Source organism: Eschscholzia californica, unplaced genomic scaffold (assembly GCF_041429995.1).
Source record: "Eschscholzia californica isolate CP2 unplaced genomic scaffold, dmEscCali1.0.p SCAF_2, whole genome shotgun sequence".
NCBI lineage: Eukaryota > Viridiplantae > Streptophyta > Magnoliopsida > Ranunculales > Papaveraceae > Eschscholzia > Eschscholzia californica.
In genome coordinates this window covers 52,859,566-52,887,362 of record NW_028238309.1, presented here as the reverse complement: position 1 = coordinate 52,887,362, position 27,797 = coordinate 52,859,566, and the positions used below count along the sequence as shown (strand labels likewise).

The 27,797-nt window shown below is 35.6% G+C and overlaps 3 protein-coding genes across 4 annotated transcripts; 1 reads left to right on the top strand and 2 right to left on the bottom strand.

The window, feature by feature from the left end:
* The first annotated feature begins 12,889 nt into the window (after positions 1-12,889).
* Positions 12,890-14,301, top strand: LOC147558955 (F-box protein CPR1-like). Its single transcript, XM_086660708.1, has one exon. The coding sequence runs from the start codon at positions 13,041-13,043 to the stop codon at positions 14,175-14,177; it is 1,137 nt and encodes a 378-aa protein (XP_086516834.1). The 5' UTR covers positions 12,890-13,040; the 3' UTR covers positions 14,178-14,301.
* A 771-nt stretch (positions 14,302-15,072) lies between these two features.
* Positions 15,073-22,351, bottom strand: LOC147558954 (uncharacterized). Of its 2 annotated transcripts, XM_086660710.1 has the most exons (11): positions 22,302-22,329; positions 20,978-21,171; positions 19,161-19,261; positions 18,310-18,433; positions 17,194-17,319; positions 16,996-17,046; positions 16,306-16,352; positions 15,969-16,085; positions 15,624-15,678; positions 15,376-15,459; positions 15,073-15,331 (listed from the first exon to the last, which is right to left on the bottom strand). In XM_086660710.1, the coding sequence occupies exons 3-10, from the start codon at positions 19,257-19,259 to the stop codon at positions 15,425-15,427; spliced, it is 654 nt and encodes a 217-aa protein (XP_086516836.1). In that variant the 5' UTR covers positions 19,260-19,261; positions 20,978-21,171; positions 22,302-22,329; the 3' UTR covers positions 15,073-15,331; positions 15,376-15,424. The 2 variants fall into 2 exon arrangements, with proteins under 2 accessions (XP_086516836.1, XP_086516835.1); XM_086660709.1 differs by having other exon boundaries at positions 15,073-15,459; positions 22,302-22,351.
* Positions 22,352-24,222: 1,871 nt separating this feature from the next.
* LOC147558953 (actin-1) lies at positions 24,223-26,872 on the bottom strand. Its single transcript, XM_086660707.1, has 5 exons — positions 26,681-26,872; positions 25,957-26,026; positions 25,396-25,789; positions 24,651-25,264; positions 24,223-24,556 (listed from the first exon to the last, which is right to left on the bottom strand). Exons 2-5 carry the CDS (start codon positions 26,014-26,016, stop codon positions 24,491-24,493), a joined length of 1,134 nt encoding a protein of 377 aa, XP_086516833.1. The 5' UTR covers positions 26,017-26,026; positions 26,681-26,872; the 3' UTR covers positions 24,223-24,490.
* Positions 26,873-27,797: the final 925 nt, after the last annotated feature.

Here is a 27,797-nt window from a genome sequence, read left to right as displayed (position 1 = left end):
TTGGTACTTGGTTACAAAATTGGCTGAAGCTGAAGTCCACAAATTCCAACTTCTGAACTGATTTTGTGATTGAACCTTACCATTACTACTGCGTACAATTCAAATCAGTATACTCAAACCGAATATTGTGACAAATATGGGCTCATAATTTTTTTGGAGTTGAATTCAGTAAACTTTGAGCCGAGATATTAATCTACTAATTTTAGAGTATCTTTAACCAAAGACATCAAATCAGATTTACCAAGTCAAAGGGGTACCAGACTCACTAAGAACACTATGGGAGAGCTTAACTAGGTATCAGCATAGATGGGAAATAAAGGTAGGTTCCCCACAAAGAGACATGATGAACAAGTGTTGGGGAGGTGGGGGAAGATGTTATTGCAAAGAAGGCCGTAGAAGTGGCAGCAGAAGCCTCGTGCAAAGCTTATGCATGCAAATATGCTCAGAATCATTCCAGATTTTAGAGAGAGAAGGAAAGGAGGCGGGCCCTGTTGTCGGTGTAGGGTCAAGATAAGGAGATCATGTCTAACAAATCACGTGTGCCCCCACGAGGTGGAGGATATCAAAGACGGTTATTTCCCGGTCTAATTCACGTCCTACTCCCTCTGTCTTCATTCGTACAAGTTACGACTTCTTTACCTCTATTATTTTCTTACCCAAGGGCCCGGGCCAGACCCGGTCCAAACATTGTGGAACTCCACGGGAGAGTTAAATATTTTGGTGAAATTAAATATAAAATGATTTAAGAAAATTTTATATACATTCAGCACTCTACCTGCCTTAGGCCAGCGTTTTGGGGAAATCAAAAAAAATTTCGGGGAATACGGTGGAAAACAAAAAAAACTCAAACCAAACACTCCCCCACATGTCGCCGGAATGAAAGTGCCGGCCGGAATTGAAGGTCGGAAAAATTTCTTCTTTCTCTTCTCTGTTCTGTCTCTTCTCTCTTTCTCCTCTAACTGCCTCTCTCTCTCTTTCTCTCTCCGCTCTCCCCTTTTTTTTGTAACAGTTCCGGCGAAGGGAAAACCCTTCGCCGGAACCCTTCGTCTGGGACCAGACGAAGGTGTTGTTCCTTCGTCTGGTTCCAGACGAAGATGCTGTCCTTTCGTCTTCCAGACGAAGGTGTTGTTCCTTCGTCTGGATCTAGTTCTTTCAGATCCAGACGAGTTTCCGGCGAAGAGAGATCCCCTTCGCCGGAAAGTTCCTGTGATAATGAGAGAGGGAAAGAGGAGAGAGGAGAGAGGAGAGAGAGAAGAAAGAAGAAAGAAGGGAGAAGTCTCTTGATGGTGATCGCCGGCAATCATCACCGGAGTTCTAGTTGAGGTGAGAGGAGAAGAAAAAAAATATAAAAAATTGAAAAAGTGATGTTTGGAGGAAACAAAAGAAAATTGTTTCCACCCAAAACTTATTGCCTCGGAAACCATGCGTCTTTCCCAAAACAGTGGCCCTCTTTTAACTTGAACAAAAAATTCATTAGCTATGACTATGATTGAGAGTGTATATAACGGAAATGGTGAGTGCAATTAAAAGGCTCCTACTGTTCAATGGTGGTTTTGAACCATTTAAGTAGGTTAATCTTAATTAAAGAACAAGTAATTTTGACTTAATGTAACAACGATAAAAACATATCTCACAACAAATGCGTACGAACGGAGAGTAAACTGCGTTAGAAGCTTTGTGTACACCCAATGTACTTTTGGACACGGTGAAACCTATTTTATGTGGACTAAAAATCTCTCAGCTCTCTATAGTGGGATGAGAGCTTTCAGATTAGGTCTTGAAATGGCTGAAAATTCGAATTTATTGGGTGTCCAAATAGAAAGGGATTCGAGGGTCATGGTGACCCTCTTATCGAACGGTCAAGCTGAAACCCCGTGGCGACTTAGAAACGACATCATTCAGCTACGTGTATTGTCACCGAAATTCAAACTCCTCATTTACTTGCTTACGAGGAATTGGTACCTCAGTAGTACCTGATTGTTGTTGTTATTTGCTCTATTGTCCTGTATGTTGATTGTATTGGACGATTGTTTGTTTGATTTTTATAATCATTGTTCAAAAAAAAAGTTCTAAAATAACAAGAAAATATTTTACAAGATCTGGCAATACTTCTAATATTGCTCTTGTTCTTTTTCTTTGAAAACAACAATTAATATTCAAGTTTGATCATCTGACTAGAGGGATCATACATGTTGTCATCCAATCAAAATGGATTTCAGAACTCTTTTTTTTAGTAAAAAAAAAAAAGTTAAGTTCCAAGTGGTTGGGGGAGGTAACCTCATTTGCCTAGGAAACTAGTTTGCTTATGATTAATCATTTGGAGAATTTCAATATCATACACATTTATAAGGAGGCACATGATTAATTACCATGATTTAAATTTCATTTTCAGTATAATTAGACCGAATCAGTAAATTATACTACGGAGTGTTTCTTTTTAATCACTAGAAGACTCCAAAAGATATACAAGATTAAAACAACTAATCTAAACTAGATATATCACATCATGGCAACAACATAACTTTTTTTTTCGGTATATAAATACCTCAAAATTATTGTTCGAAAAACACCCACGATAGGGTTCTCCCTTAACAACTAATATATGCAATAAAATATCATAAGACTTGCCAACAACTAACATAAAACATTGTTTAGAAATATTTAGAATTCTTGTTGTTGAGAAGTTGTAATATTTGTTAATTAGTATATATTAATCAATTAATTAGTCAAATTTAGATTATCTTTGGATCTAACGATTTATAAGTATGATTATAGATAGTTAATAAAATAAGGGTTCATTATTTATGATTGCAAGGCTTGGAAAGCTCTGTTAGTAGCTAATTAATCACAACTCGGCAATTTCAATATTGTTTAATTAAATATAAAATATGGTAGGTATAAAGATAAACAAAGAAGACAAATAGAAGAAGATTTAAGACTAACTTCAAACTTATTTATCAACTCTCTCATTAAGGCCTGCTAGTGAGATTTATGTACAAAAGTTTGCTTTAAATTATTCATTTAAAATCCTTTATCTTGCCTCCTCGTATTCTATATATCAACAAACCTTTTTTATTTAATATTATTATTTATATTTTCGTGAAACATATATATGTATAGTTATAATTGTTAGTGTATGTAAATATGATGGAATTAGTACAACTCACATGTAAGAAGGAGTACATGAATGAAAAAAGAAGAAAAAAGCACAATGTGTACAACGACTCGACTCGACTCTTATAAGAAGAAACCAATATCTAGGTTGGAGTAAAATTTTGAGCTATCGTGGTGAATTCATTTTAGTTAAGTAGTAACATGTATGTCTCTTTACTAGAGAGATTAGAACTTGGATCATAACATTTGTGACAAAATATTCCGAGCTAAATGTATTTGAATTTGTTTCTTTTGTCATGAACTGATGTTTACCGATTGTTTGCTTCCAAAAGTAGAAATTAACTTTGAGGGGGAATGTGAGATTAAAAGAGGCGCGTTTGACACTTCGGGGGCCTTTTAAGACTTTCCTTTCTCGTTCCTTGGCCTTACTTTTAATTTTGTTAACAGCCTAAAATTTCATTTTTAACCACGTTATCTTTCACAATTTTGTCTCATTTGATTTCTCCTATTTGAAAATCATATTATAGAGTTTAGTATTTCAACTAAAAAAAATATTGTAGAGTTCGCTGGAATCTAACCTAAAAACACAAAGTACGTTTTTTGGCAAATTTGAGTGTGGTACACTCGTCGAAACAACTATAAACAGGTACGGTTATGTTCGTGTCATCGAGGGCTTGAATTTCGACTAAAGATTTGCACAAAACAAATTTCATATGAATGAGATATTAATATTTGAAGTTGGAGTTAAAACAGGAAAGCTGAGAGCTAACTACAGTTAGTCCCACATCTAGTACTAAACAAAAACGTTAAGGCTTATAAGCAATTACTCACTTAAACTTGGGTACAAGTGAGACGTTCTATAGTGCTTTGAGTGGGGTGTACCACGCAAACCGTGCACGTGTGGGCGAATGGGCGTTTAGGGCGCATTGGACGCTTTAGAGGCGCCCGCACTTAATTCGCATCGTCGCTAAAAGCGTGGGAGCTTTTCCATTTTTATTTTTGTACCTTAGATACAATCTCGTCTGGTAATGATCACACAGATCACCATCTAATGAACTAGAACAGTCTCATTGACTGGTCAAAGTCGGTTAGACTCACCAGTCATTATGACTGTTGACCCAAAATCCATGGTGATGTTGACTCAATAACCATGGTGACTGTTCTTAGTCTACAAAGGACTAATAACCCATACTGAAAAAGTCACTTCGAAGTAACAAATATCCAGAGAAAGAATCAAGAGAAAATTCGTATTGCTTGCAAGAGTTCGCCCGATTTCCGATCAGAAAGAACCTTCAGATCAGAAAGGTAAGACAGTAGTATCCTGGGAGGCAAATTGCATCACTGTTAGTTTGAAACACAATGCGACTACTGTCTTAAGGAAAGAGCGACAAACTCACATATGTCCTTCATTAATTTCTATCTTCTTTTAATTTAAGTTGTTAAATTATAAGTTATTCTTGTTTATCATTGTTCTGAAACTCAGAGTAGTACGAGTAATAGTCATAATTCTGACTTTTTATGATCAGTATACCGAAACTAACAGAGTTTAGTCTTCCTTTATCTCTTTATCTTAATATGATTTGAAGAAGTGAGAGCAAAGAACAGTTTATAAGCGTATCCCTATCAAATGGTTGACTATTGTGGTTTGGTGAGGTTAGCTAAAGACAAAGTGGGGGCATCAAGTAGTATTGGGTGCTTCTAAAGGCACTGGGCCAAAAGGTTGTTAGCGGGCGGCCATTTTGTTGACTCGGGTCAATGGTCATTGACCCGAGTTCTCTATAAGTACCAGTTTTTAACGTGGGTGATGTTCACCTTCGTTTGCTTCTTCCATCTTCTTCTTTCAAAACAAAAGGAAGTTCAATTCATTCTTCTTCGTTGTTGCTTACGACCTCTTTCACTCGTAGTTGGGGGAACACGTGATGCCATAATAGCTAAAGAAAACATATAATGAAGATCAGAGCGAGTGAAATCTTTCGATTATAAAAAATATAATAAATAAAAAGAAAAAAATAAGAAGAAGTCATGGACAGGGTAGTCCGTGACATTTCAGTCTGTCACGGATTTCCCTACCCATTATGGCCTTAAAGGTCACTGATAGGGTAGTCTGTGACCAAAAAGACCGGGTCGGACTAGACTAGTCCGTCTGAGCTGTAACAGCAACAGGAATGAATTAGGACAGACTCATGGGAGCTAAAATCTTGACATAAAACCCTCTAAATATGTTTGAAAATATAGTAAACTACATTCTAAACATGTTGTATTATTCTATTGATGTCCACAACCAATCAAACAACAAATTAATTCGAGAAAATCATAAAAATTTAGTGTTTTTGAACCAACCTTAAAGGAGCAAATCGAGCTTGATTTCTACTTCGTCTTCACTAAATGTTCGTTGATTTTTTTTATCTTAGAGAGTAAAATGACTGATTTAGGGAAAGAGTTGACAAAAACGAGTGAGAATATGAGAGACTAGGTGAGGAGATTGATGGAGGGGTTTAGAGAGAGAAAATTAAGGTTTTTATCCCAATTTGTTTTCAAATTCTAAGACGTCGATGGAGGTTAAGGTTTAGTTAGATGAGTAAGAGTACTCATAGATTAAGACGGTGCTAATAGACAAAATAGTTGTTGGGTCTGGTGCTAATAGAGTCCGCCCGCTAACAGTCTTTTGGCCCAGTGCCTTTAGAAACACCCTTAGTAGTATAACCTAATAAAATAACAATAGTCGTTTTCTTAATATATATTAACATAGGGAAAGAAAAAGATATATACAAGAATGAGGCTCCACCTCAAAACGGTGAGAAGAGGGACTACCTGATTTCATCTCAAACCCAAATTATGTGAGGGGTTATTTTACCATGGGACTTTAAAGTACCACATGTCAAATAGTGAAAAATAAATTTAGAAGTTCAAGTTCAAATTCTATTTTATGATTAATAGCTTTAAAATATTTAAATTTTACCGTGTCTCTTTCCAAGATATGACAAAGACCCATTTCAATTAATCTTACATCTTACATGTACTATAATTTAGCTAATTTTGTAGCAAAAACATTTGCAATGATTTTCTTGTGAAAGAATGAAGTCTATAATTCCTTTAAAGTATAAATACTGCCTCACAACATATTTGATTTGTCAAAAGTTAATGAACCCTTAGGTATTTTAGTATGGTTATTTCATCTGAATAAATTGTCTGAGTCAGAATCATCTGATTTAACTTGTTTGGTCAGTGTTCCAATATAACTATGGGGAATTCTGTAGGCACAGGTGGAGCTACACGTAGACTAATCCTGCTGTAGCCAGGATTTGATTTTCGAATATGTCATCTAGGAGGTAAGCACATTCAACAAGATTTGAGCCGCTCAGATGGGCCAATGTAAGGTTGTATCCTTAACAGGACACCAGTTTGAGTCTCCGAACTCATTTTCGGATCTATCATAAATCATGCTAAAAGGGAAATGTGAAAGACGCCCATGCTGATGTCAAAAATGGCAATTCCGATTATCAGTCAGAAAATAGAGACTAGGTGATGAATCACGTCTGAATGGTTGAATCTGAATGAGTAATACTACTTCCTTAACTCCTGTTTCTGCTCTTGAAAACTTGAGGGAAAACCTGCAAAGAGTTAAGAAATCTCTCCGACGTTCAAGACAGTGAGATTGTCCGTTGCAGTTAAAGTATTGAGTATTGATCCTTTGGGAACGTACCATGTTGAAGGTGATGTGATGCTCTTTTATAGGCTGCTTTGGACCGATTGTGATAGACGGTGAGATTGAAGCGGTTGAGATCCACCGTGTTGTATTGAAACTGCTATTTCGTAGTTAGGGGTTCCTTTTGAGTTTGTCTCGTATCTAGGATAATCAGAAGTTCCTTCGTTCAATGATCCTGGCTAGATGTCATGCCGAGTTGATAGATCTTCTAGGAGATGTTTCCTCCTTTGAGACTCTTGTAGCCCAAGTCAATTAAACACTCAGGATTGTAACCGATTAAGATCTTTAGGAAGATCCGGGCTTAAGTTGGTGAGCGTGCGCCACGCTTCTGCCTTCCCATATTCAGGGCGTAAGGCATCGGCTTAGCTTGGGCCGCCTATACTTCTTGCAAATCCCAGAGGCAGATCTGGTTGTGTTTTAGACAGAACAGGGTTGGAGCTCTTTAGATGATCTTGCCGACCTCCCTATTTTGGGCTTAGGTGGCAGACCTCTTCGGGCTCAGCTGTCATATTGCCTTAAGACGGGTTAACCCGTTGGACTTTTAGTCTTTTCTTGACTTATTGACATCAGTCAACGGTTGACAATTTTATGTATCATCACCCCCTATAAGTGTTAACGACGTCTCCTTCTCTCACATATCCCCTTCCAAAATTGTTTTGAGAAAACACCTTTAAAGCTTTCCACTAAAACACAAACTCCCATCAATCCCTAAATACCCAAGCACAAGAATAGTCTGAAAAGGATTGAAGATAGCTGAATAAAATAATGAGAGCCATATTGCTTCAAACTCTATCTTTCCTTTCACCCCATCTAAAAAAAAGAAACTCCACCATACAAATCAAATGATAATAAGTGAAAATTCAAAACTGCTCACCCTCCAATAATGCCATTTTTAACGCTTAGAAATTGATCTGAGAATGAAAGATAAAAACTTTGATTTGTTGGGCTAGTCTGGGAGAAGAAACAGAAATTTCTGATTAGAATTCTCCAGAAGAAGAAGTGACATAAAATTTGTCAACATCCAGTATCTTTTTGTTTTCTGGTTGCTCCTTTTACAGCCTAGCTGGGCCTAAATTTAGTTCCTGGCTCCGCCCTTATCTGTACACAGTACCTTATATTGCCTTTGGTGCCCTCGATGGTCAATTTTACACGAGAGGCTTATGACAAAAAAGGGCACCTATAATAATAAATTGGGGAAATCAACACTTGGTTGTCCAAGTGGTTGATAGTGTTGACATAAACTCCAAAACCCCCGAAGTCTCATGTTCGATTCTTAGAGGAGGTGGATTCTGTGGTTATTGAATTTGGGATAGTAAAGATATAAATAATAAGTTTGTTGGGCTTTTGGCTCTTTACTATGTTGTTGGGTTTTTGGCCCCTTCAGTGGTTTGACTTAGGCGGTTATCGTGTTTATCACATCTTGATGATGTATCAATGTCATGTTTTGACTAACGTAATTTGTAGTCCATTCCCCGAAAAAACAAAATTGGGGATTTTAAAGAAGCTTCATATACTACATCTTAACTTATTTCATGTGATGAACTTTTAACCCCGACTTATTTATGTTTGAACTAAATGGTCCTAAATCAACTTAGTCGCTCATCCAGTCGAGTCAAATGCTCAAGTAGGGTTAAAAAATGTCAATTTTATTATAATCTCCAATTTGCAACTAACTGACAGTTTTAACCCCCAGAAATGTGTGCAGTTCTAGTTGGCACTTAAGACTTTAAAGTATTTTCATGTTTTTTTTAGAATACCCTTGGAGTCCAAAATAAACCTAGAAAATGTTAAAACATTAATATCCGGCTCGACACCCTTCTCTCCTTTGTTTCATTCCCTCTCTCATCCACCTTCTCGGCAACCTTCATTCATATGAAAGAAAATCAGTTATGCTTCTTCAGAGCACCACCAAACCCTAAACCTATTTTATTTCTTCCTTTTACTCAATTTTTACTCTTCTTTTCCTGTGCCAAAAGGGAATTAACCCAAAAAGAACACACTACCTTGGTATCTACCCCAATTCTTATTCTTTCCTAAAACCAAATAAGTCAAGGGTGAGCTGTTCATCTACACAATATGATTAACTAGTGCAAGTATTTCAACACTACTCCCTCCTGCTCTACATGTTTCAGTTTCAAATATGTGAGTGGGGCCCAACATTTGGCTAAACTTCTGCCTATTGGGACACATTATTCATAGTGGTCCCTACTTTTTTTGTCAGAGTAGGATTCCTTCATCCTATCCTTGCCTCCCTCAAAGACACCCACCTTTTGTTTTTCTTCTCCAAATCTTCACTTTTTGGCTTCTCTTGATTCTTTCTCTACTATTTCCCATCTCTCCTCTCTCTCTCTCTCTTCTATTTAAACCTAATCTTGATTTTTCATCACTTTCTTAACAAACACCTACTACCACTCTCTCCTCTTATCTCCCACAAAATTTCTCTCTCATAAACACTCTCTACACATATCCCTCTTTCTACATCTCTTCCTCTCCCTCTAAATTTTATTGGAGAATTCATTCCAAGACATGAAGGAGATGATGAAGCTACAAAGCACGTGTGGGTCAAATAGGGTTCATCATCATCAACCATCACTAGCCATGCACAAACACTCACATATGATATCAAAATTCAAACCTAAAATCAGAATAGTTCATATATTTGCACCAGAGATCATTAAAACCGATGTCTCGAATTTTCGAGAACTTGTTCAAACCCTTACTGGAAAACCTCCTACCTCATCATCTAATCAAAAAGTTTCAAACAAGAAACCAAAATTTACTTCTGAAGAAGACAAGAATGATCATCAAGTAGTGGTCTCATCAGGAGGATATAAATTAGGGTTTCAAAGTTCTGGTCATGGTGGTCATAATCAAGATGGAGTTATAAAGGAAGAAGATCAAGATGCATCATGGGGAGGTGAGAATTCATCAAGTACAACAAGTGGTACTAATAATAATTATTTGTTTGGTGGTTTAAGTAGTGATATTGATGAAACTTTTTTGCAAGGTTATAGTCATGATTTTCCTTTACTTCCTTTGAGTTCAACAACTCATCATATGGATATGTTTGGAGAGACTTATCTTGCTTAGATCTTATTAGTACATGATTTGTTTTCAGGGAATTAAGTTTCCTTGAGATTGGGTTTTGATATTTGGAGTTCTAATTTGATTTGGGTTTTCTTAATTAAGATGTTTGTAGCTTGACTCATGAATTCTCTCTCTCTCTCTCTCTCTCTCTCTCTCTCTCTCTCTCTCTCTCTCTCTCTCTCTCTCTCTCTCTCTTTCATTTCTCTTCCCTTCTAAATATTATTGTAAATATATATGAGAAATTTACATATTGATGATGACTTCTTTTCTTTGAGTATTTGAATTTCATTTACATGAGTTGTTGTAGTTAATCTATAACTAGGGTTTTCTCTTTCATGGCTACTGTCTAGCTCTCTCTCTCTGGATCATTTTGTAATATAAGATGAAAACAATGCACCATTAAAGATTTTGTGTTTTGTTCTTTTGTGAGAAATTAATTAACTAAATTTTATGGATTAATTAACCAAACAAAAAACTTCAAGGTGATAGGAAAATACCAAATTAATGATCTAATTTTGATTACTTTTCTTACAAGTTTCGGTCGAGTACTACCTAAATTTACTATGATTTTATGTAGTATTTAATTTGGAGGTCGTCTCTCATTTAGTCAAGTGGTAGAAAAATATTTCTTCAAACTGATCATATTCCTCATGATGTATACTTTTGGTGGTTTTCTTATCTAATTTAGTACATATTCCTTGTACTCTTTTCATATACCATCAAAGTGCACATGGGGTTCTAGCCTAAGGGTTGTGCATTCCTCACCAATCTGCTAGGAGGTTGTGGGTTAAGTCTGGGGTACTTTATCATGGTCTTTAGAAGAGTTTGTCAACAATATTGCGTATGCACACAAGGGGATTATTATGCTCTTTAGGGCAGCTTCATCTAATTCTAGGGTGTGAACATAGCCCGAGTGCTCGCCACCTAACCTGGATCGTCCAAACCTAATGGGAAATCGACTTAGCCCAAGTTGTTTGACCCCGTCTGGTCTTTAGACTTTTGTGGGCAGTCTTGAGCTCCTATCACAAGACCCTTACGGGAGTATTGAGCCCGACCATTGAGCTCGTCAATTAAGCCCAATACATGCATGAGAGCCATAAAATTAAGTATCTTCATTATATATAGGGAAATGCTAAGTGTACAAAGAATCTTTGACAAGATTCTTGACACGATGAGTCACACGGGTAAAAGAACTGTTCAGATCAAAGTCAAACTTTGATCAACTTTGAATTTTTTTTGTCTTTTAGTGAAAATGACTCATCATGTCAAGAATTTTGTACATGTAGCACTCCCGTTATATATATTTTATTAGATTAGAATCTTAGATATGTAGTTTTAGGGTTTCTTTCCCTTACAAAAGTAGCTCATTTCTCTAGTATCTACAACCATTTTCCACATTTTTAGGTTAGGGATTGAGAGACAAAAGTAAATATGAAATTGAGAAAATGTGACTTAAGAGTTCGACTCAGAGTGTGGGTACGGGAGATGAGAGTTCGAGATTGAGTAGGTAAAAAAAGATGGTTGCACACTGACCAGGAGAAAGAAAAAGTGACTGCCTATACCTAGCAAATAACAATTGCATCTAGGTTGTAATTGAAGAAGATGCCCTTCGATCAAGGTGACAATGCAATCAATTTGTCGAATAAGACAAATGATGAAGATCGTCAATTCCAGTCGTTTTAGGGATCGTAATGTTTAGCTAGAAACCAACTACAATATGTGGTTCATTCGTATGACCTGTGGCTAACGACGAACGAATCCTACAATGAGTTACACAAAAGAGTGTCGACTCAAACAGAAGAACTGACTAGAAGGAGTGGAATAAATGGCACAGATTGGATCCGCCCAAGAAGTATCCAAAGAGCCTAGCTAGGAGCCCCATCGATGCTACGGCTGACCCAATGTGGCCTGGCCAAAGCATGGAGCCAACCCAGCAGAGCCACATTGGTAATGGGACTCTTGGTCGGCCATTTCTAGGCAATCCCATATGGGATAACTCCCATCCGGAATCCCAACTGCAGAGGAACTCTAATAAATCTACTTATGGTCTTTTTAGGAATCATCTTTCAAATAGAATTCTGACTTTCGAAGTCTTTATGAAAGGACATGGTTCAAATAGCAATAGTGTGGAAAATTCTGAATTTCTAGCTCTCTAACTACAATGGCAAAAGACAACAAAGACAATCTATTCTCAAGTTATCTATCTAGTCACTAAGAAGTTCTTACCTTCGGTGCTAAAATAAGTTCTAGCTAACTAAAAAGGAAGAAGATCGAATCAATCACTCCGGTGTCTCGAGTAATTGAGTTTTACAAGTTGAGCTCTAGATCTTTGGAAAAAATATCTATTAAAGTTCTAGTTTATATAAATATTTTGACCGTGAATAATGATTATGAAACATTTGTTGTTATTTTTTGTTCATTTTGAATATTATATAGACTCAAATAGCTGAATCTCCTACTAATAAAGTGTCTAACGAACTTTGCTTCAAGAGTTTTTGGCGTGCTAAAGATGTAAGCTGATGTTGTAATTATAGAGGTTTAGATGGGCGATTGTTTGTTACATAAAAAATCGTTACATCAAGGAGAGACCGCTAGACAATTGAGTGTGGATTTCAGATCCTTAAAAATCTAATGGTCATGATCTCAAGCTCATATTTGACGGTGTGAGACTGCGTTCACTGAATAACAACCTTATTTTAAATATTATTTTGGTTCAAATAGATATTGTCAATATTTAATTAAAATTTTTTACTTTTTTTATTTTTGTTGAGAGATTAAAATTTTTTACTTGCAAGTAATTGCTAGTAGGTTACAAGATCTATTCCAAAATTGTTTAACTTTCACATTCTAAGGAGTGTGTCAAAAAATCAACTCATGCAAACAAGCTGCCTCACCTAACAAGGGCACTAGTGTAACCGACTATGAGACCTAAAACGCCTTGGGTTAAATTAGAAACTTCTTATTAATCTTCCATTTGTGGATAAGTGTTTGACTTTAGTATGGAATCTACCCTTTTTAAGATGGGATTTGTGGGTTAACCTATATATATACTGTTGTGGTTTTATTTTTAAACCTAAATTGATATCTTAAATTGAAGAAGAAGAAGAAGAAGAAAAGCAAGAAGAAGTTAACTATGGCGGAGATCTTGGGAGATGAAATCATGACCCATATTCTTTTACGGTTGCCGGTAAAATACATCGTACGAATCAGATGCGTATGCAAATCATGGAGTAAGTTGTTTGATGATCCGACTTTTATTCAAAAACACCATGACTTTGCTAAACGAAATCAAGACTTTAATCTCATGTTTAGTGCTAGACAACTCTACTCACTAAATCATAATGCAATATCATTATCATCTTATGTTGATGCTCATGAGATCAATTACCCAATGAAGCGTGATTATCTCTCTGTTGATATTATTGGTTCTTGTCAAGGTTTGATTTGTATAAAAGGGTTGCCAAATTTTCTATGTATTTGGAATCCAGCAACAAAGGAATACAAGGTAATACAGTCTCCACCACTAATTAGCCTTTCGAAAGCAGAGGTATATGGTTTTGGTTATGATGATGGAGAAAAGGATTATAAGTTGGTAAGAATTGTGAATACTACTACTTGTACTAGATTGTATGAAGTTCAAGTCTATACATTAAGATCAAATACATGGAAAAACATTCAACCTATTCCATATAGTATTTTTGATAACATTGGGGTATTTGTTAATGGAGCTCTTCATTGGATTTCGGAAAATTCAGGAGTTATAGTTACTTTCGATCTTCGAGAAGAGAGATTCTATGAACTTCCACTGCCTTATAATTGTTTTGATGATGACACCACAGGGGAGACAAGTTTGGGTGTTTTGGGAAGTCATCTTTACGTGTGTTGCAGTTCTTATGAGATCAATAATGTTGTTATTTGGGTGTTGAAGGATTACACAGTGAGCGAATCTTGGAGTAAATTGTTAACTGTTTCTCAACCAAGATGTTTTGAATCGATTGACTTCACAAGGCCATTGTATTTTCATAAAAATGGTGATATCGTGTTTGAGGCGGATTTTGGAGAAGGGGAGAGTAAGTGCAATTCTTTAGTTACATACAATCAAAAGGAAGAGAGTATTACAAGCATAGCAAAAGTGGGTGGTATATTAGGATGTTTGGATACAATTGTCTACGCAGAAAGCCTAGTTTCACTTAATTCACGTACTTACGTCAAGGAAGAACAAGGAGAAGAAGCAAAAGAGCCAGTGAGAAAGAAGTCGAAGAAAGCATAGAAGAAAACAAGAAATTGTAATGGTGAAAGTTATAATGAGTTGTGGTGAAACCCAGAAAAAGTTGTTGATTAGTGTTGTGAATTTATTGTTCTTTCTACTTGCAGTATATGAAATTGTTTTTACATAGCTTTTTGTTTCTAATTTTGTACAAAGGGTTTTACTCTCTAGCATTTTGATAGGAGATACTTTAAAGGTTGATTTTAGTCTATAGTTTTCCTTTAGAAAATGAAACTTGAAATCATCAGAGATATGAGCTCCAATGCTCCATTTATGTGTAATGATCTAATGGTGGTTCGAAATCATCAGAGATATGAGCTCCAATGCTCCATTTATGTGTAATGAAATTTAGGTTCAACCGTGCAGACGGAGTGCCAACCAGTCAAGGAACCGTGAGGGGTGGTGGTTGGCCGCGATCAAAGTCATAGAGTTTACCTTCAATGGAAGGCGTCTAAAATTTCTCAACAGACAGAACACCTTGATTCAAAAATGAATGGAAATGCAACACGTAAAGAGGCGCCTTCAGGATTTCTGAGTCAACCCATTTTGATCATGGTCACCGCGATACCTATATATTTGCAGTCTTACGAACGAGCAAAATGTCTAAAGAGGCTCCCAATTATTTAGATACTGGCCAATAATTGATAGCTCAGTTGATATTTTAGTCTTAGGAAAGGCTAAAATATTTTTCTTTCTAAATAGTTAGGACTCATTAGGAGTAACTAGAAAAGAAGAGATTGAAATAAATTTAACATTTAAGAAAAAAAAAAAATAAAGACTACGTATTTAATCATGATCAAATGCATTTTGGACAGGCTACGTTTTGTAGTAAATAAGAAATTTACAGTCAGAAGCCTTTTCTCCCTATAATATTAATTCTAGTTAGGGTAGTCCTAAATACCGAAAAGTTGTTGTTAAATCTATTATCTATCCCAGTGTAAAAATTTAATACAAAAAGCAAATTACGTTCTTGATATAAATAACACATAACTACGAAAAACATCCCTACCCGAAAGAGAATACATGAAATTTGTCTGCTAACTGCAGCCCCAAGTCGATTAATATCAATCTAACAGCAGTAATACTAACTGTCCTATATAGCTTGTCTAGTATCCTACTATACCTGTAGTTTGGATTCTTAAGCCGGAACTCTGTGGCTCCATTGAAGAACAAGATTTGCTTAATCATTTACAACGAGTACCCAATTTTCAGTCTGTATACGAAGATTGAAAAGCTTGATGTTTGGGCAACTAGTAATCATCATCTCCTCCATACATCGGCTCATCTGAAACGTATAAAACTATTAGCACTGCAAAAATATATTGGTCCACAAATGGAAAATGAAAGAAATTAAAATACTGGTAGTTGCTAAAGCAAGTAAATTAGTTCTCATCAAAAAAAAAAGTAAGTTAGAGATATTAGAGATGTGGATAAAGAAGTGTGAATTACCATTTCCCTCATCCTCCATGTTGAAGTCGTCCTCATCATCGTCAAAATGAATGCCCTGAAAAAATATAAAAATGGTTTATCATATTTCTTATATTCATAATTAAATATATGATATTGAAGAAAAAATAATTTATTTTTGAAAAACTCTTGTTTTCGAGCGAAATACTGTACGCGAAATCGGTAGCATTCATTTAAGAAAATAAAGTTTTCACTTTCAACTCATAGACTGAAAGATCATTTATCAGGGACTTTTTAGCATAAAAAAATTGTGTCATAAGGTTTGAAATACTAATGCTCAAATATTAGAGTCCAAATATGCAGAATAACAAAATTCAAAGTAGGGACCTCTTTATAGTCATCATCATCACTCATGCTTTCATCTTCTTCTTCTACCCCTTCTTCATCTTCGTCCTCATTTTCGGCTTCTTTCTTTTTGTCCTTGTCATCTTTATCGCCTTTAGCCTGAACAAAACACAACAACGTTTATATCAGGAACATAAGACTTACAGTACAAAAAGCAACACATGAGCAGGAATCAAGGAAACTAAAATAAAGGAAAGAAGGACGACGCAAATACAAGTATACAACAACATGTGCATGGTTAATTGCCAAAAGTTAATAACAAGTAATTCAAGCTCCTATCGGGAAAAATAATTTGATTAAAGACCTAGCTCTTTGTTACCTCATGTTGTTGTTCAAGCTTCTCCAAAAGGTCTAACTTCTGTTCGCCTGTGAAATCAAATATGTCAATGCTCTGATAAAATATACCACTAATATGAAAAAAGGCATGTGCTGGTTATCAGGTAAAGAGAATCAAGAAGGTAAAAGTTCATGAAAAATGTAAAAGCAATTTTTTTTCGAGAAATTCTTTGAACCACTTCGACAGAATATACATAAGCTAGACAGTGGAAAAACAGCAATATAAGGGAACCTAAATTTCCTAAATTAGGCTTTTTATTTTCAGGCAGAGGAACCTCCCTCTAAATAGGCTTCGAGAAATCGCTTGTTAATACAAAAATTGTCAAAGCCAAATCTTATGTTTGAAATATAATATATGCAAATATCAGATCAATAAACGACAAATATCGAAACCAAAAACTATTCTTGTAACAAACATTTGAAAGCAAGAAAAAGATTCCAGTATGGATCTCTTTCTGAGAGGCCACGGGTATATGTTTATTCATGAGCAAAATTTCTGTATGAAACCAACAGCTTGACCAGGGTTAGGTTTAAAACAGAGTGATTATCCATGAACGACCACCAGCCCATGGTAAATCAAAATCTCGTTGCAGACATAATTACTCAAAACAGATGTGAAAGCAAATACAGTAACAAGCTCACTGAATAATTTGGAACTGTTTTCCTCCAATACCTAATTCTGGATTCCACCTCACTTTCCGTTGGTTATGTTGTACACGTGAACCTATCAAACAATTCACCAAATCAACACAAAATCTGGCAAGGCTAGAGCAAGAAAACAAACTCAGCATCTAATGGATGAAATTGGATATATGGTTTAGAAAAAAGTCTAAACCGTACGGAAATCTCTGAAGTTGTCCAGATTGCAAACCTTCAACAAGTTCTTGAGGAAAATACGCAGGAGCAAGCTTTAGGTGTAATGAAAGAGGATCACGCTTTCCTCGGCCCTTTGGCTTCTTCCTATCAGAATATCTCTCGATATCAATGTCTTGGGTATCTGAAAAGAAAAAGCAGAAAATGTAAAAGAGATACATCCCACCATTCAAAACAGTACTTCCTCTTTGGAAAAATAAAAACAAGTATCGTATATAAGAAAGGCAATAGTCATCTTAAAGGATTTACAACAACTAAAATAAAGTAATAGATGGCTGACAACGGTTGGTTAGGAATCTCAAAATAGACTCTGCACTAGCACAGAACTAGTTTCACTACAAATATAAATTGAAGTACAAAGAAGAAATGGGATGTATACAACAAACCAATATAAACGTGAATCATATGTGATGAAAATCATATTACACTACAATCTATATTACTAGGTAAGACAACACAGTTGCTTATGATGTACTTGAAAACCAAATAACTTCTATGAAAGGTTTAGCAGTAAATATTGTTCAAATACCAATGGTCAAGGTAGCAATGGAGAACTCAATGGATGTATTTCACGTTATCATTCGAACAATGCCAATTTATTGCAGAAGCAATTGTGTCAAATACTATAAATTAGCTGCTTCTTTGAAGGTATGTGACGTACGTCATCTGGAATGAGAATATATTAGCTCAGATTTGTTCCTTAACCATATTGACGTGTGCTTGAAGAGTGGGTTTGACATGTACTTCTGAAACGTGACTTTTATTCATGTTGTAAAGTTGTAATTCCAGCGATATGTTTAACTAATAAAAAACATTGTACTTTTTACCACAATGTTTATTCCTTTTACAACCCAAAGGATCTGTGAATAGTTAAGTGTCTCGGAAAAACTTTCAGCAAGGGTAGTACAGAATAGAGTTGCTGAAGTAAAGTAATAACATGATACGAAGTAGAAGGGTAAGTTGTCTTTAACATGTTCAAAATATATAATAATAATATGAACAAATATTCTTGCTTCAAGAACTAAGAGTTCATATACAATTGTAGTTTTCTTTGAGTTGGAAGTTACGGTATTGGTAAAATCGCTAAAATAACAGCTAACTTTTAATATCTTACTGTTTGCTTCTGACCCTTCTAAATAATATGGAGATGATTTCCAATAAGACAGTAATCTCAAATTCCAATAGACCAGCGTCGTCTCCTCCGACACATTACTAATTTCAGGTAAAGCGACATCTTCCTGCAATCCCACAAACAACACAGAAACCTTAAAAATGAGGATTTTGTACAACGAAGAAATTAAAACCAAACTTTTCACCATTTCTTAGGGTCGTAAGACAACAAAAACCTTTTGAAAAAGATAATGGGGATTTTGTACAACATTCTACTACTTAAAAGTTAAAACCCTCTACTCTTAGTTACTCCTATCAAAAATATTAGCTCAAATTATTAACTACAGAAGGGGAAATGTTAAAGTGTGCATCATAAAGACCACTTGTATGGTTAATCATCTTACATACGAATATACGATACAGGATCTACATATTTTAGGAATGTTGACATCTACTTAGTTTTCTCAAATACCAAATAAGTTGAAAAAACAACCAAAACTTTTATTAAGTTTGTTCTAGCTTTTAATTTCAAATACATACATTGTGCACACACAACAATGATAGTTATTCGGTTATTCCACTGCTCATTCTTCAAAACTAAAATCCTGGTTACACCGAAGTGTCTAGAAACACAGTAGTTTAATGTTGAGTTTTCATCTGTATAACTTTGGAATGCGATTCACTTCAAAACTCCTATAGTCTATCAACAAATATTCAAAAATCTTTTGAGCCTTATCGAAATATATTTCGCAATTAAATTAAAAATGCAGCTTTACAATAACGACCATAAATTTAAAACCAAATTATGGTTAGATATAAAGAGAAACAGCTCCAACAAATTATATGTCCACTCACTGGGAAAAGGGTATAAGGCTCTGGAATTGCACCACCAAAACCAAAACCACCACCAAACCCTCCACGCCCCCTTCCTCGTCCTCGGCCTCGAAATGCCATAACTGCAAGATAACAAATAAGGTATAAAGCACTAAAGAAACAGAACCCCTGAATCATAGAAAGAATGCTGCAAATATAATTAAAAAATTCCAATCTTGACACATTTTTTTGAAAAGAAAACGCAAAAAAAACCTATATTTCAGTTCAGTTAAATCTAGCGAGCTCCTTACCTATGTTTTTAATACTTAAAGGCAATTTATTTATCAGTGGTAGCACTATGTGGAAATTGCAGTCAAATTTGAGAAAACTCAAGATTCATTTTCTCTGGTTCCTTAGGGCTGTGGTAAAATTTGTGCAAGAATTATCTTTGAACCTAGAAAAAATTCAGCTCAAACTAGGTCTTGCATCCAAGTAAAAACCTTGTCTCTGCTTATAAGTAGAATCAATAGATTAGTCATTTATGATAGTAGTAAACAGGGGCGGCCCAGGGGCCTCTAGTTTGGAGTTTAATGGAGAAGTTCTTACTATAAGTTACATAAAACGAGAATTAACAACTTTACAAAAACTAACCTGCGGCTCAGTGGTCAGGGACTAGGGTTGAGTAATGATTGGCAGGTGTTCGAATTTGACCCCAAGCAAAGTGTTTTAATTTAATTTTACTTACCTTAGACACCTAAAAGGGCCCCAATTTTTAACTTGGCTTTGGGCCCCGAAATTGTTTGGGCCTGCCCTGGTAGAGTACATATGTAATTTGACACCATGAGTTATTCTACTACCTTTACTACAATACAAGTACACCCACGTGAAACATACCAAACTCGATAAAACCGTTGCACTTAAACGTGAAGCCACTCAAGAAAAGAAGAGACAGTTTTTCGAGGGAAAGATCCTTCAAATTTGTGTGCACCAAAATTGTCAAAGAAGAACCATATAGTGTCAAATGTCAATCGAGCAAAACTAACATAAACCCACGCTAAAGAATGATAAAAGAATGTTTCTTACATATCAACCATGTATATCCAATAATGAATGAAAATTACAGCATGTGATATGATGTACAAATTACAATTTATATATGATACATAAATAGACCTATTACTAATTAAGGAATCATGTTATCTGTAGTTTCATATACCATTTCATCCCAAATGGGTTTATGTCACTTCAGTAACCGTGAATGTTATTTCTTTATTTGAATTACGGAAATAGTTAGTTCGTCCTTCTTGTAGGACTCAAAACAATATATAGAAGGTCCTCCTAAATGAAGAAGAAGATTAAGGTCTTTGTTCTAGGAATCCTTACTTGTGTCTTTCACTATCTAATGCTTTTGATATTGTTCCCGAAAAATGCACATAAATACTTCATTTATTCATTCAGGCATTTCTTCGAACACATGAGTATGAATCTTATCTTTGTTTTCTGGCATCTCTCAAGGGATCAGTCATAAACTTAAAAACTATTAGAAAATGCTGAACTAGTGATGAAATTTAATTAGTAATTAGCTCACCTACTGAGTTTAAATCTCTTGATAAGTCATAATAATTAGAAACCTTAAATGAGTTACTATCACTTTACTTCAATAAACAATACCATCTGAAATTTTCACAATATAAGTGAATTTCTAACAAAACTTGCTCAAATTAGGGTTTATTGCATGGACTTACAATAAAAATCGCAACTTGAGGATAAAAACACCTTCCAATTGTTTCGAATAGAAACTCTTAACTTATAATCATCCAAAAAAAATTAGGTTAAGAGGTCGGGTGATTGAAGATTACCTTGGCAAGAGCTGAAAGACCTCCGATAGAGATTAAACAAATTTTGACGACAATATTCCGTTCCTGGACAAAGAGTCAAACAATGGAGACAGAGGTAATAAGAGGAAGTGGCTACTAAAGGCACTCCGCTTTTGTGCTATAAACAGACGGCTCTATTTATTTTTATTTTTGTTAAAGGTAAATATATTAAAACACTAAATCAGAATCTCATTACAGTACATATTAAGAAGAAAATACGGAATACAGTTCCACTTTTTAACTCTTTCATTTCGACGCGCCCATTTAGCTAACTTGTCTGCTTGAGTATTTTGCTCTCTCTTGATGTATTGGAATTTAACTTGGTGTATCTCTTTCTTTACAGTTTTGATTTGACGAGTGTATGCGAGTGATTGCCATTGGACCTGATGTTTTGGGTTATTCAAATGCTTGATAAGGTTAATATTGTCGCTTTCGATGATGACCTGCATGTAGTTGTTTTCCTTTGCCCAGTTAATGCCGTTTAGAATAGCTAACGCTTCTCCTTCCTCGCTGTTTCTTGCTCTGCCACTATTTACGCTTGCTCCCATGAATTTAGACCTGTAATCATGAACAATCAGACTAGTTCCTATTTTTTGAGTTACGTTAACAAACGATGCATCGACATTAATTTTCACATAGGGTTGAATCGGAGGTTGCCATTTCGAGATGACTTTTTTATCTGGATTTTCTTTACTTTCATTTATTTGCGGGAACGATTTTATCGATTCTATTACCTTGTTAACATCATACACGGTTTGTTGGAAGCAGTGATCACATCTCATTTTTCAAATAAACCATAATATAGTAATAAACTGCACATTGCCAATATTGCAATTGGTGTAATCCTGATTCTGCCAAGACATGATCCACTCAGCAACTAAGGTGATTTGTTCGGAAATAATGTTAAAGTGAAACCATATTCTCTTTGCTATAGGGCAGTGTAAAAGCGCATGTTCAATAGTTTCGATTTCTGTGCAATTAGGGCAGTTAGTTATGTTTCCGATGTATTTACCTATGCGATGCCTAACCGGTAGCGCTTTTGTGCATATTTTCCATATGAATAGCTTAATTCTAGGAATAGTGGGTAAAGACCAAATAAAATTCCAGTTTATCTCCCCCGAGGGAGGAGGTTGATTTATTGAGATAAGGTGTCTGTACATGGATTTGACCGTAAAGTTTCCTGATTTCGTGAGATTCCATTTCATTTTATCTGTTCCCTCCTGCTGAATCGGAATAGCTTTTATAAGATTGCATATATTTTCCGGGAAGGTTTGCCTTAGGATGAGCTCATTCCAGTTGTTATTGCTAATCGAGTTTTCTAACAAAAACCCTTTGACTCTTATAGATTATGCATTCAAACATCAAATAATGAGTTAGAGATTATTTATATATTTCATTAGAGATTTTTCTTTCGTTGAAAATCGATAGGGAAGAATTTTTGTTGATTGTTTTATAAGGTCATGTTTGGCGCGCGAGAATGGAATTTGATTCTTAAGAATTACATTCTCATAACGCGATTCCAAGGAATCAGATTATTTCAGTTTAATGTCTGGTTTGACTAGGAATAGGAATTTGATTTCTGATAGAAATAGGAATGTAAATTTTTTGTAAAAGTGTTATTACATCTTTTTACTTAAATTACATAAATATAACATCAACTTTGTTATATATTTTAAGCAGTATAATCTATTCAAATTTGTAGATATGAAATAGTAACGTGATACACCAATTTAAGTAGTATTTTAAAATTTTATTTAAAATAAATAAGGGTCTCGGCTAAAAACTTTTCGTTTTAAACGTTATGAAATCGATTGGAACGAAAAAAGAAAAAGAGAAAAAAAAAACTAGAGAAAGGGAGAGAGAGTTACGTTCGAGCGAGAGAGAGAGAGAGAGAGAGTTGCTACGGTGGTGGCTAACCCTAAGTTTTAAATTTTTTTTAGTTCTTATATTATGTAGAGAACGATTACTAGTCATTTTAATGTTTTATTAAGGATAATTTTGTCCATAAATATTAAAACAAAGCATTCCCGTGAACGAGAATCACAAACTCCCCCCCCCCCCCCCCCCCCACCCCCCCCTCTTTGGGTTTATTATTACCCCATTTAGGAGGAATCCTATTCCCATAGGAATAAGATTCTCCTTACATTCCTGTGAGCCAAACAATAATTTGGAAAATGTCTTTAAATGTTTGTGTTCTTCGTTTGGGACAGTTTACATGTCCTGAAATGTTTCCATTATTCGTTTGAGACATTTCAAAATTCCCTGAATTGTGTTGAAATGTTTGTGTTATTCGTTTGAGACATTTCAAATGTTGATTATTTTTTAAGGGGGTTAGCGGTGCAGGACACCCTTTATTGGTTGGGGACAGTAGTAATGTCCCTAAATGCCTGCATAATTCGTTTGGGCAATTTAAATGTCCAAAAATGTCTCTGTTGTTCGTTTGAGACATTTCATATTTCTCGAAATGTCCTTAAATGTCTCTGTTATTCGTTTGAGAACTTCAAATATCTTGCAATGTCTTTGTTATTAGTTTCAGACACGGAATTACGGAAATTTTAAGATAGGTTGGTTTCATGGTCAGTTGGAGACATTTAAATATAACTTTGGAGAGCTTTTGGAAAGAGAATGTTTTTGAAAATATGGAATACACCTCCGAACATTTCGGTAAGGAAGACATAAAAGTAATAATTATTATTTTTATCATTGTAACAAAGTTTCATCAGTAAGGACTAAGGAAGGTAATAAGTTCATTTATTTTTTAATTCTGTTTTTTCATCATGCAAACAAAAAATGCATCATTAATATGTTAATTGTTTAGTGAAAGTGTAGATATATGTGTATGAAATGTTTGTTTTTTTTACGCAACACAAACTAAGTTCTCCGTGCAAATAATATAAAAGACTTAAGACTAACAACTAAAAGAGTGTGTACAATATCTCCTCCAGCTCAAAACTAATTGACAAGAATATAGGCGACGTAGATGTTATTTTGTTGGTTTTGAGCATACCATATTGTTTGTGTGGGGCAATCATCGGATGTCTGACTTCTTTTTGAGTTAAGCGTTAGCCTGTGTATTTATTGTGTGAAGTAAAATATTGTAGTTGCAATGTATATTACGTACAGATCTAGTTTTGATGACCTAATGATTTTGGAGCAGTCTAACATTTTCAAGTGTAAAAAAGTGAATCTTAATAATAAAGAAGTAAATATTAGAACCCACAGACTCAAGCCAAACTCAATTTTATCCAGTAGAGAGAGTACTAAGACACAACTTCTCTAATAAAAAGTAATAATGAAAAGTAAGCAATGTTCCAGGATCACAAAAATCAATTCTTCTGATATTAAAAATGAGAGGAAGGAAAAGAAATTAACAATCGAATTAAAGTAACAAGTTTCAAATTTCCGAGGCATTAAAAAATAACTCTTCTCTCTTTTTTACTTTTTCTTTCTTTCCTTTTTTTCCGTTTGGCGTCCCTCTGGTGGGTGATGATCTGATTAGAAGCATTTCCTGTGAACTATCGATGGACCAGACTCATCGTACTCAGCCTTAGCAATCCACATCTAAAATTCAGAAAACCAAATTAGTTTCGTGTTAGTAAGAAGATTAATGAACTCGGTAAGTAATCATGTGATCGCAATATAAAATGGTGGGTACCTGTTGGAAAGTACTGAGAGAAGCTAAGATTGATCCTCCGATCCATACACTGTATTTCCTCTCAGGCGGAGCCACCACCTTGATCTTCATGCTGCTTGGTGCAAGTGCAGTGATCTCCTTGCTCATCCTGTCGGCAATTCCAGGGAACATAGTAGAACCGCCAGATAAAACAATGTTTCCATACAGATCCTTCCTGATATCGACGTCACACTTCATTATAGAGTTGTATGTGGTTTCGTGTATACCAGCAGCTTCCATACCGATCATTGATGGCTGGAAAAGAACCTCAGGACATCGGAAACGTTCAGCTCCAATGGTGATTACCTGCCCATCGGGTAACTCGTAGCTCTTTTCCACAGATGAGCTGGTCTTGGATGTCTCTAATTCTTGGTCATAGTCAAGAGCAATGTAAGCTAGTTTTTCCTTCATGTCTCTTACAATTTCTCGCTCGGCTGTGGTGGTGAAAGAGTAACCTCGCTCTGTTAGGATTTTCATTAGGGCATCGGTAAGATCACGCCCAGCAAGATCGAGACGCAAGATGGCATGTGGAAGTGCATATCCTTCATAGATGGGAACTGTGTGGCTGACACCATCTCCAGAATCCAGGACGATACCTACGATTGGTGAACAAGAGCACAAATATTACTTCATCTTATCAAACAAACCTTTCGAATACATTCTAGATAGATTGAGAAATAACTTAAAATCAAGTTTGTCAAGGGACCAACATGAATAATTTGCTTACCAGTTGTTCGACCACTGGCGTATAGGGACAGAACTGCCTGGATGGCGACATACATAGCAGGAGTGTTAAAGGTCTCAAACATGATTTGAGTCATTTTCTCACGATTAGCTTTCGGGTTAAGAGGAGCTTCAGTGAGAAGAACCGGGTGTTCTTCTGGAGCCACACGTAGCTCATTGTAGAATGTGTGATGCCAGATCTTCTCCATGTCATCCCAATTGCTGACAATCCCATGTTCAATTGGGTATTTCAGAGTTAAAATACCACGCTTTGATTGGGCTTCATCTCCTACATAAGCATCTTTTTGTCCCATACCAACCATCACACCAGTGTGACGAGGGCGACCCACAATGCTAGGGAACACAGCCCTTGGGGCATCGTCTCCAGCAAATCCAGCCTGAAAGTTTCCAATAAATCAAGAAGTTCAAGTTGAAAGTGGTAAAACAACAATGTTGTCGTATAAATCATCTTGACTCTTAAGTGGTTATGGATCACTTAATTATAATTCTACGATATACTAATCATAAGCTTTAGGAATTAGGAGCAAGAAGGCAATGTTTGTACCTTGACCATTCCAGTTCCATTATCACAGACGAGGGGTTGAATATCTTCAGCATCTGCCATCTTTTATTGCCTGTTCAAGGAGAAAGAGAAAGCGAAAAAACCTTTAGATCATTACTTGTTAGTTCCTTTATTTGGATACTCCCACAACTAGATTACAGATCGTAAATCACTGGGTGACATCAAATACCCATAAATCGTTGAACCAGATAAGTACATTCTAATCCATTCTTACCAATTACCATGTGGAAAGAACCTAGACATTATGTTCCCAATGTAGGATTATTCTCGTACGCTGCCTTACGTGTCTCGCATTCTTTGGGTGTCACATTCTTTAGGTCTAGCTCAAATACCATGTTAAGTTGTTGGATTGCCATTCACAATGTGGGACTATTCTCAGAGATCTAAAACTAATATTTTTAATCATTTTTTAGCCCCATCGATCAATGAAATGCACAATATATTCACGAACTAATAGGTTTTCTTATCAAATTTCTATTAAATATCTCAAACGAACTAGTTTTCTCAAAGTGAACTTCTATAAATTACTAATAAGAAAACGTAGATCAAGGCACATTTTCTATACGAATCAATCTTAATCATCAAACCGCAGAAAACAATTCGATTTTGAATAATTAAAGAAACCAATCTTTCACAAAATGTTACAGATCAATGATTCGAACACTATTAAAGAATCAAATTCAAAGAAGGAGAAGAAAAGCAGTACCTATGAAACCCTAGAAATCTCCTTCGTGAGTCTCACAGCAGATTTCCCTCTCTCTCTATTCTCTTTCTTTCTTCTCTCTCTAATTTCAGACTCCCCGCGACGTTTGTATTAAAAGGACTGGAACACTAATGGAAATGAAACTCAACCTCAAATGAAATTCAACTTAAATGAACCACAAATTTCACTTTATATAATCCTGACCGTTTAAACATTCTCTTTATACGGTTCAGATGATCTGGATCTTCGATGGAAACAGCTGGTTAAGTGATGATGACTTGGATTTCTAATGCCAACTCATCATTCCATTTTCTGTCATGAAACAGCCTGTGAAAGGGAATAGAGAGATGGTCGTTAACACGTGCGTCATGATTGAGTAGCACGTACCTCAACAAAAAAAAAAAAAAAAAAAAAAAAAAAAAAAAAATGATTGAGTAGCACGTGATTAGGACAACTCTCAAAGTTTTAATTTCCAACTAAACCGGGTCATTACAATTGAAATGGAATTGGTCCTACACCATCTTTTTTTTTTGTTGAAAGTGGTCCTACACCATCTATGTCTCCTACATTTTTGCTGTAAAATCATTGTTGAGTGTTTGTTGAAATTTATAAAATAAGGTAAAGACTTACTTCTCATCGAAAAAAAGGTAAAGACTTACTTTTTCTAGTAATATTTGATATCTAATTGACCAGCTCTCATTTCCCTCGTCAGAGATGTGGTGTTGGCCTGAAAATATAACTGACCACAGTCTGAAAGTTGATATAGTCGGCTCTCATTGTTCCAGATGTTTTTCTCTTCACATTTCGTGGTCGGCCCCATTTTCGGGCCAAATGGCATTTCGTTTCTTTCACATCTTTCCTAAAATGAGAATATCATTTGGATTTTGGGCTAGGACCAACCTATTGAGCTCATGAGACGCGGTGGTCGGTCCTATTTTCGGGCCAAATGACATTTCGCTTCTCTCATATCTTTCCTAAATTGAGAATCCCACTTCAGTTAGACCAACCTTTTGAGCTCAGGAGTTAGCACGACCCTTGTGTTAGCTGGGTTGGGCCGGCAATTTGATATCATTTCTCGGTTTTATTATATATCTTTTACACTTTCACCTCTTTCAGTAAC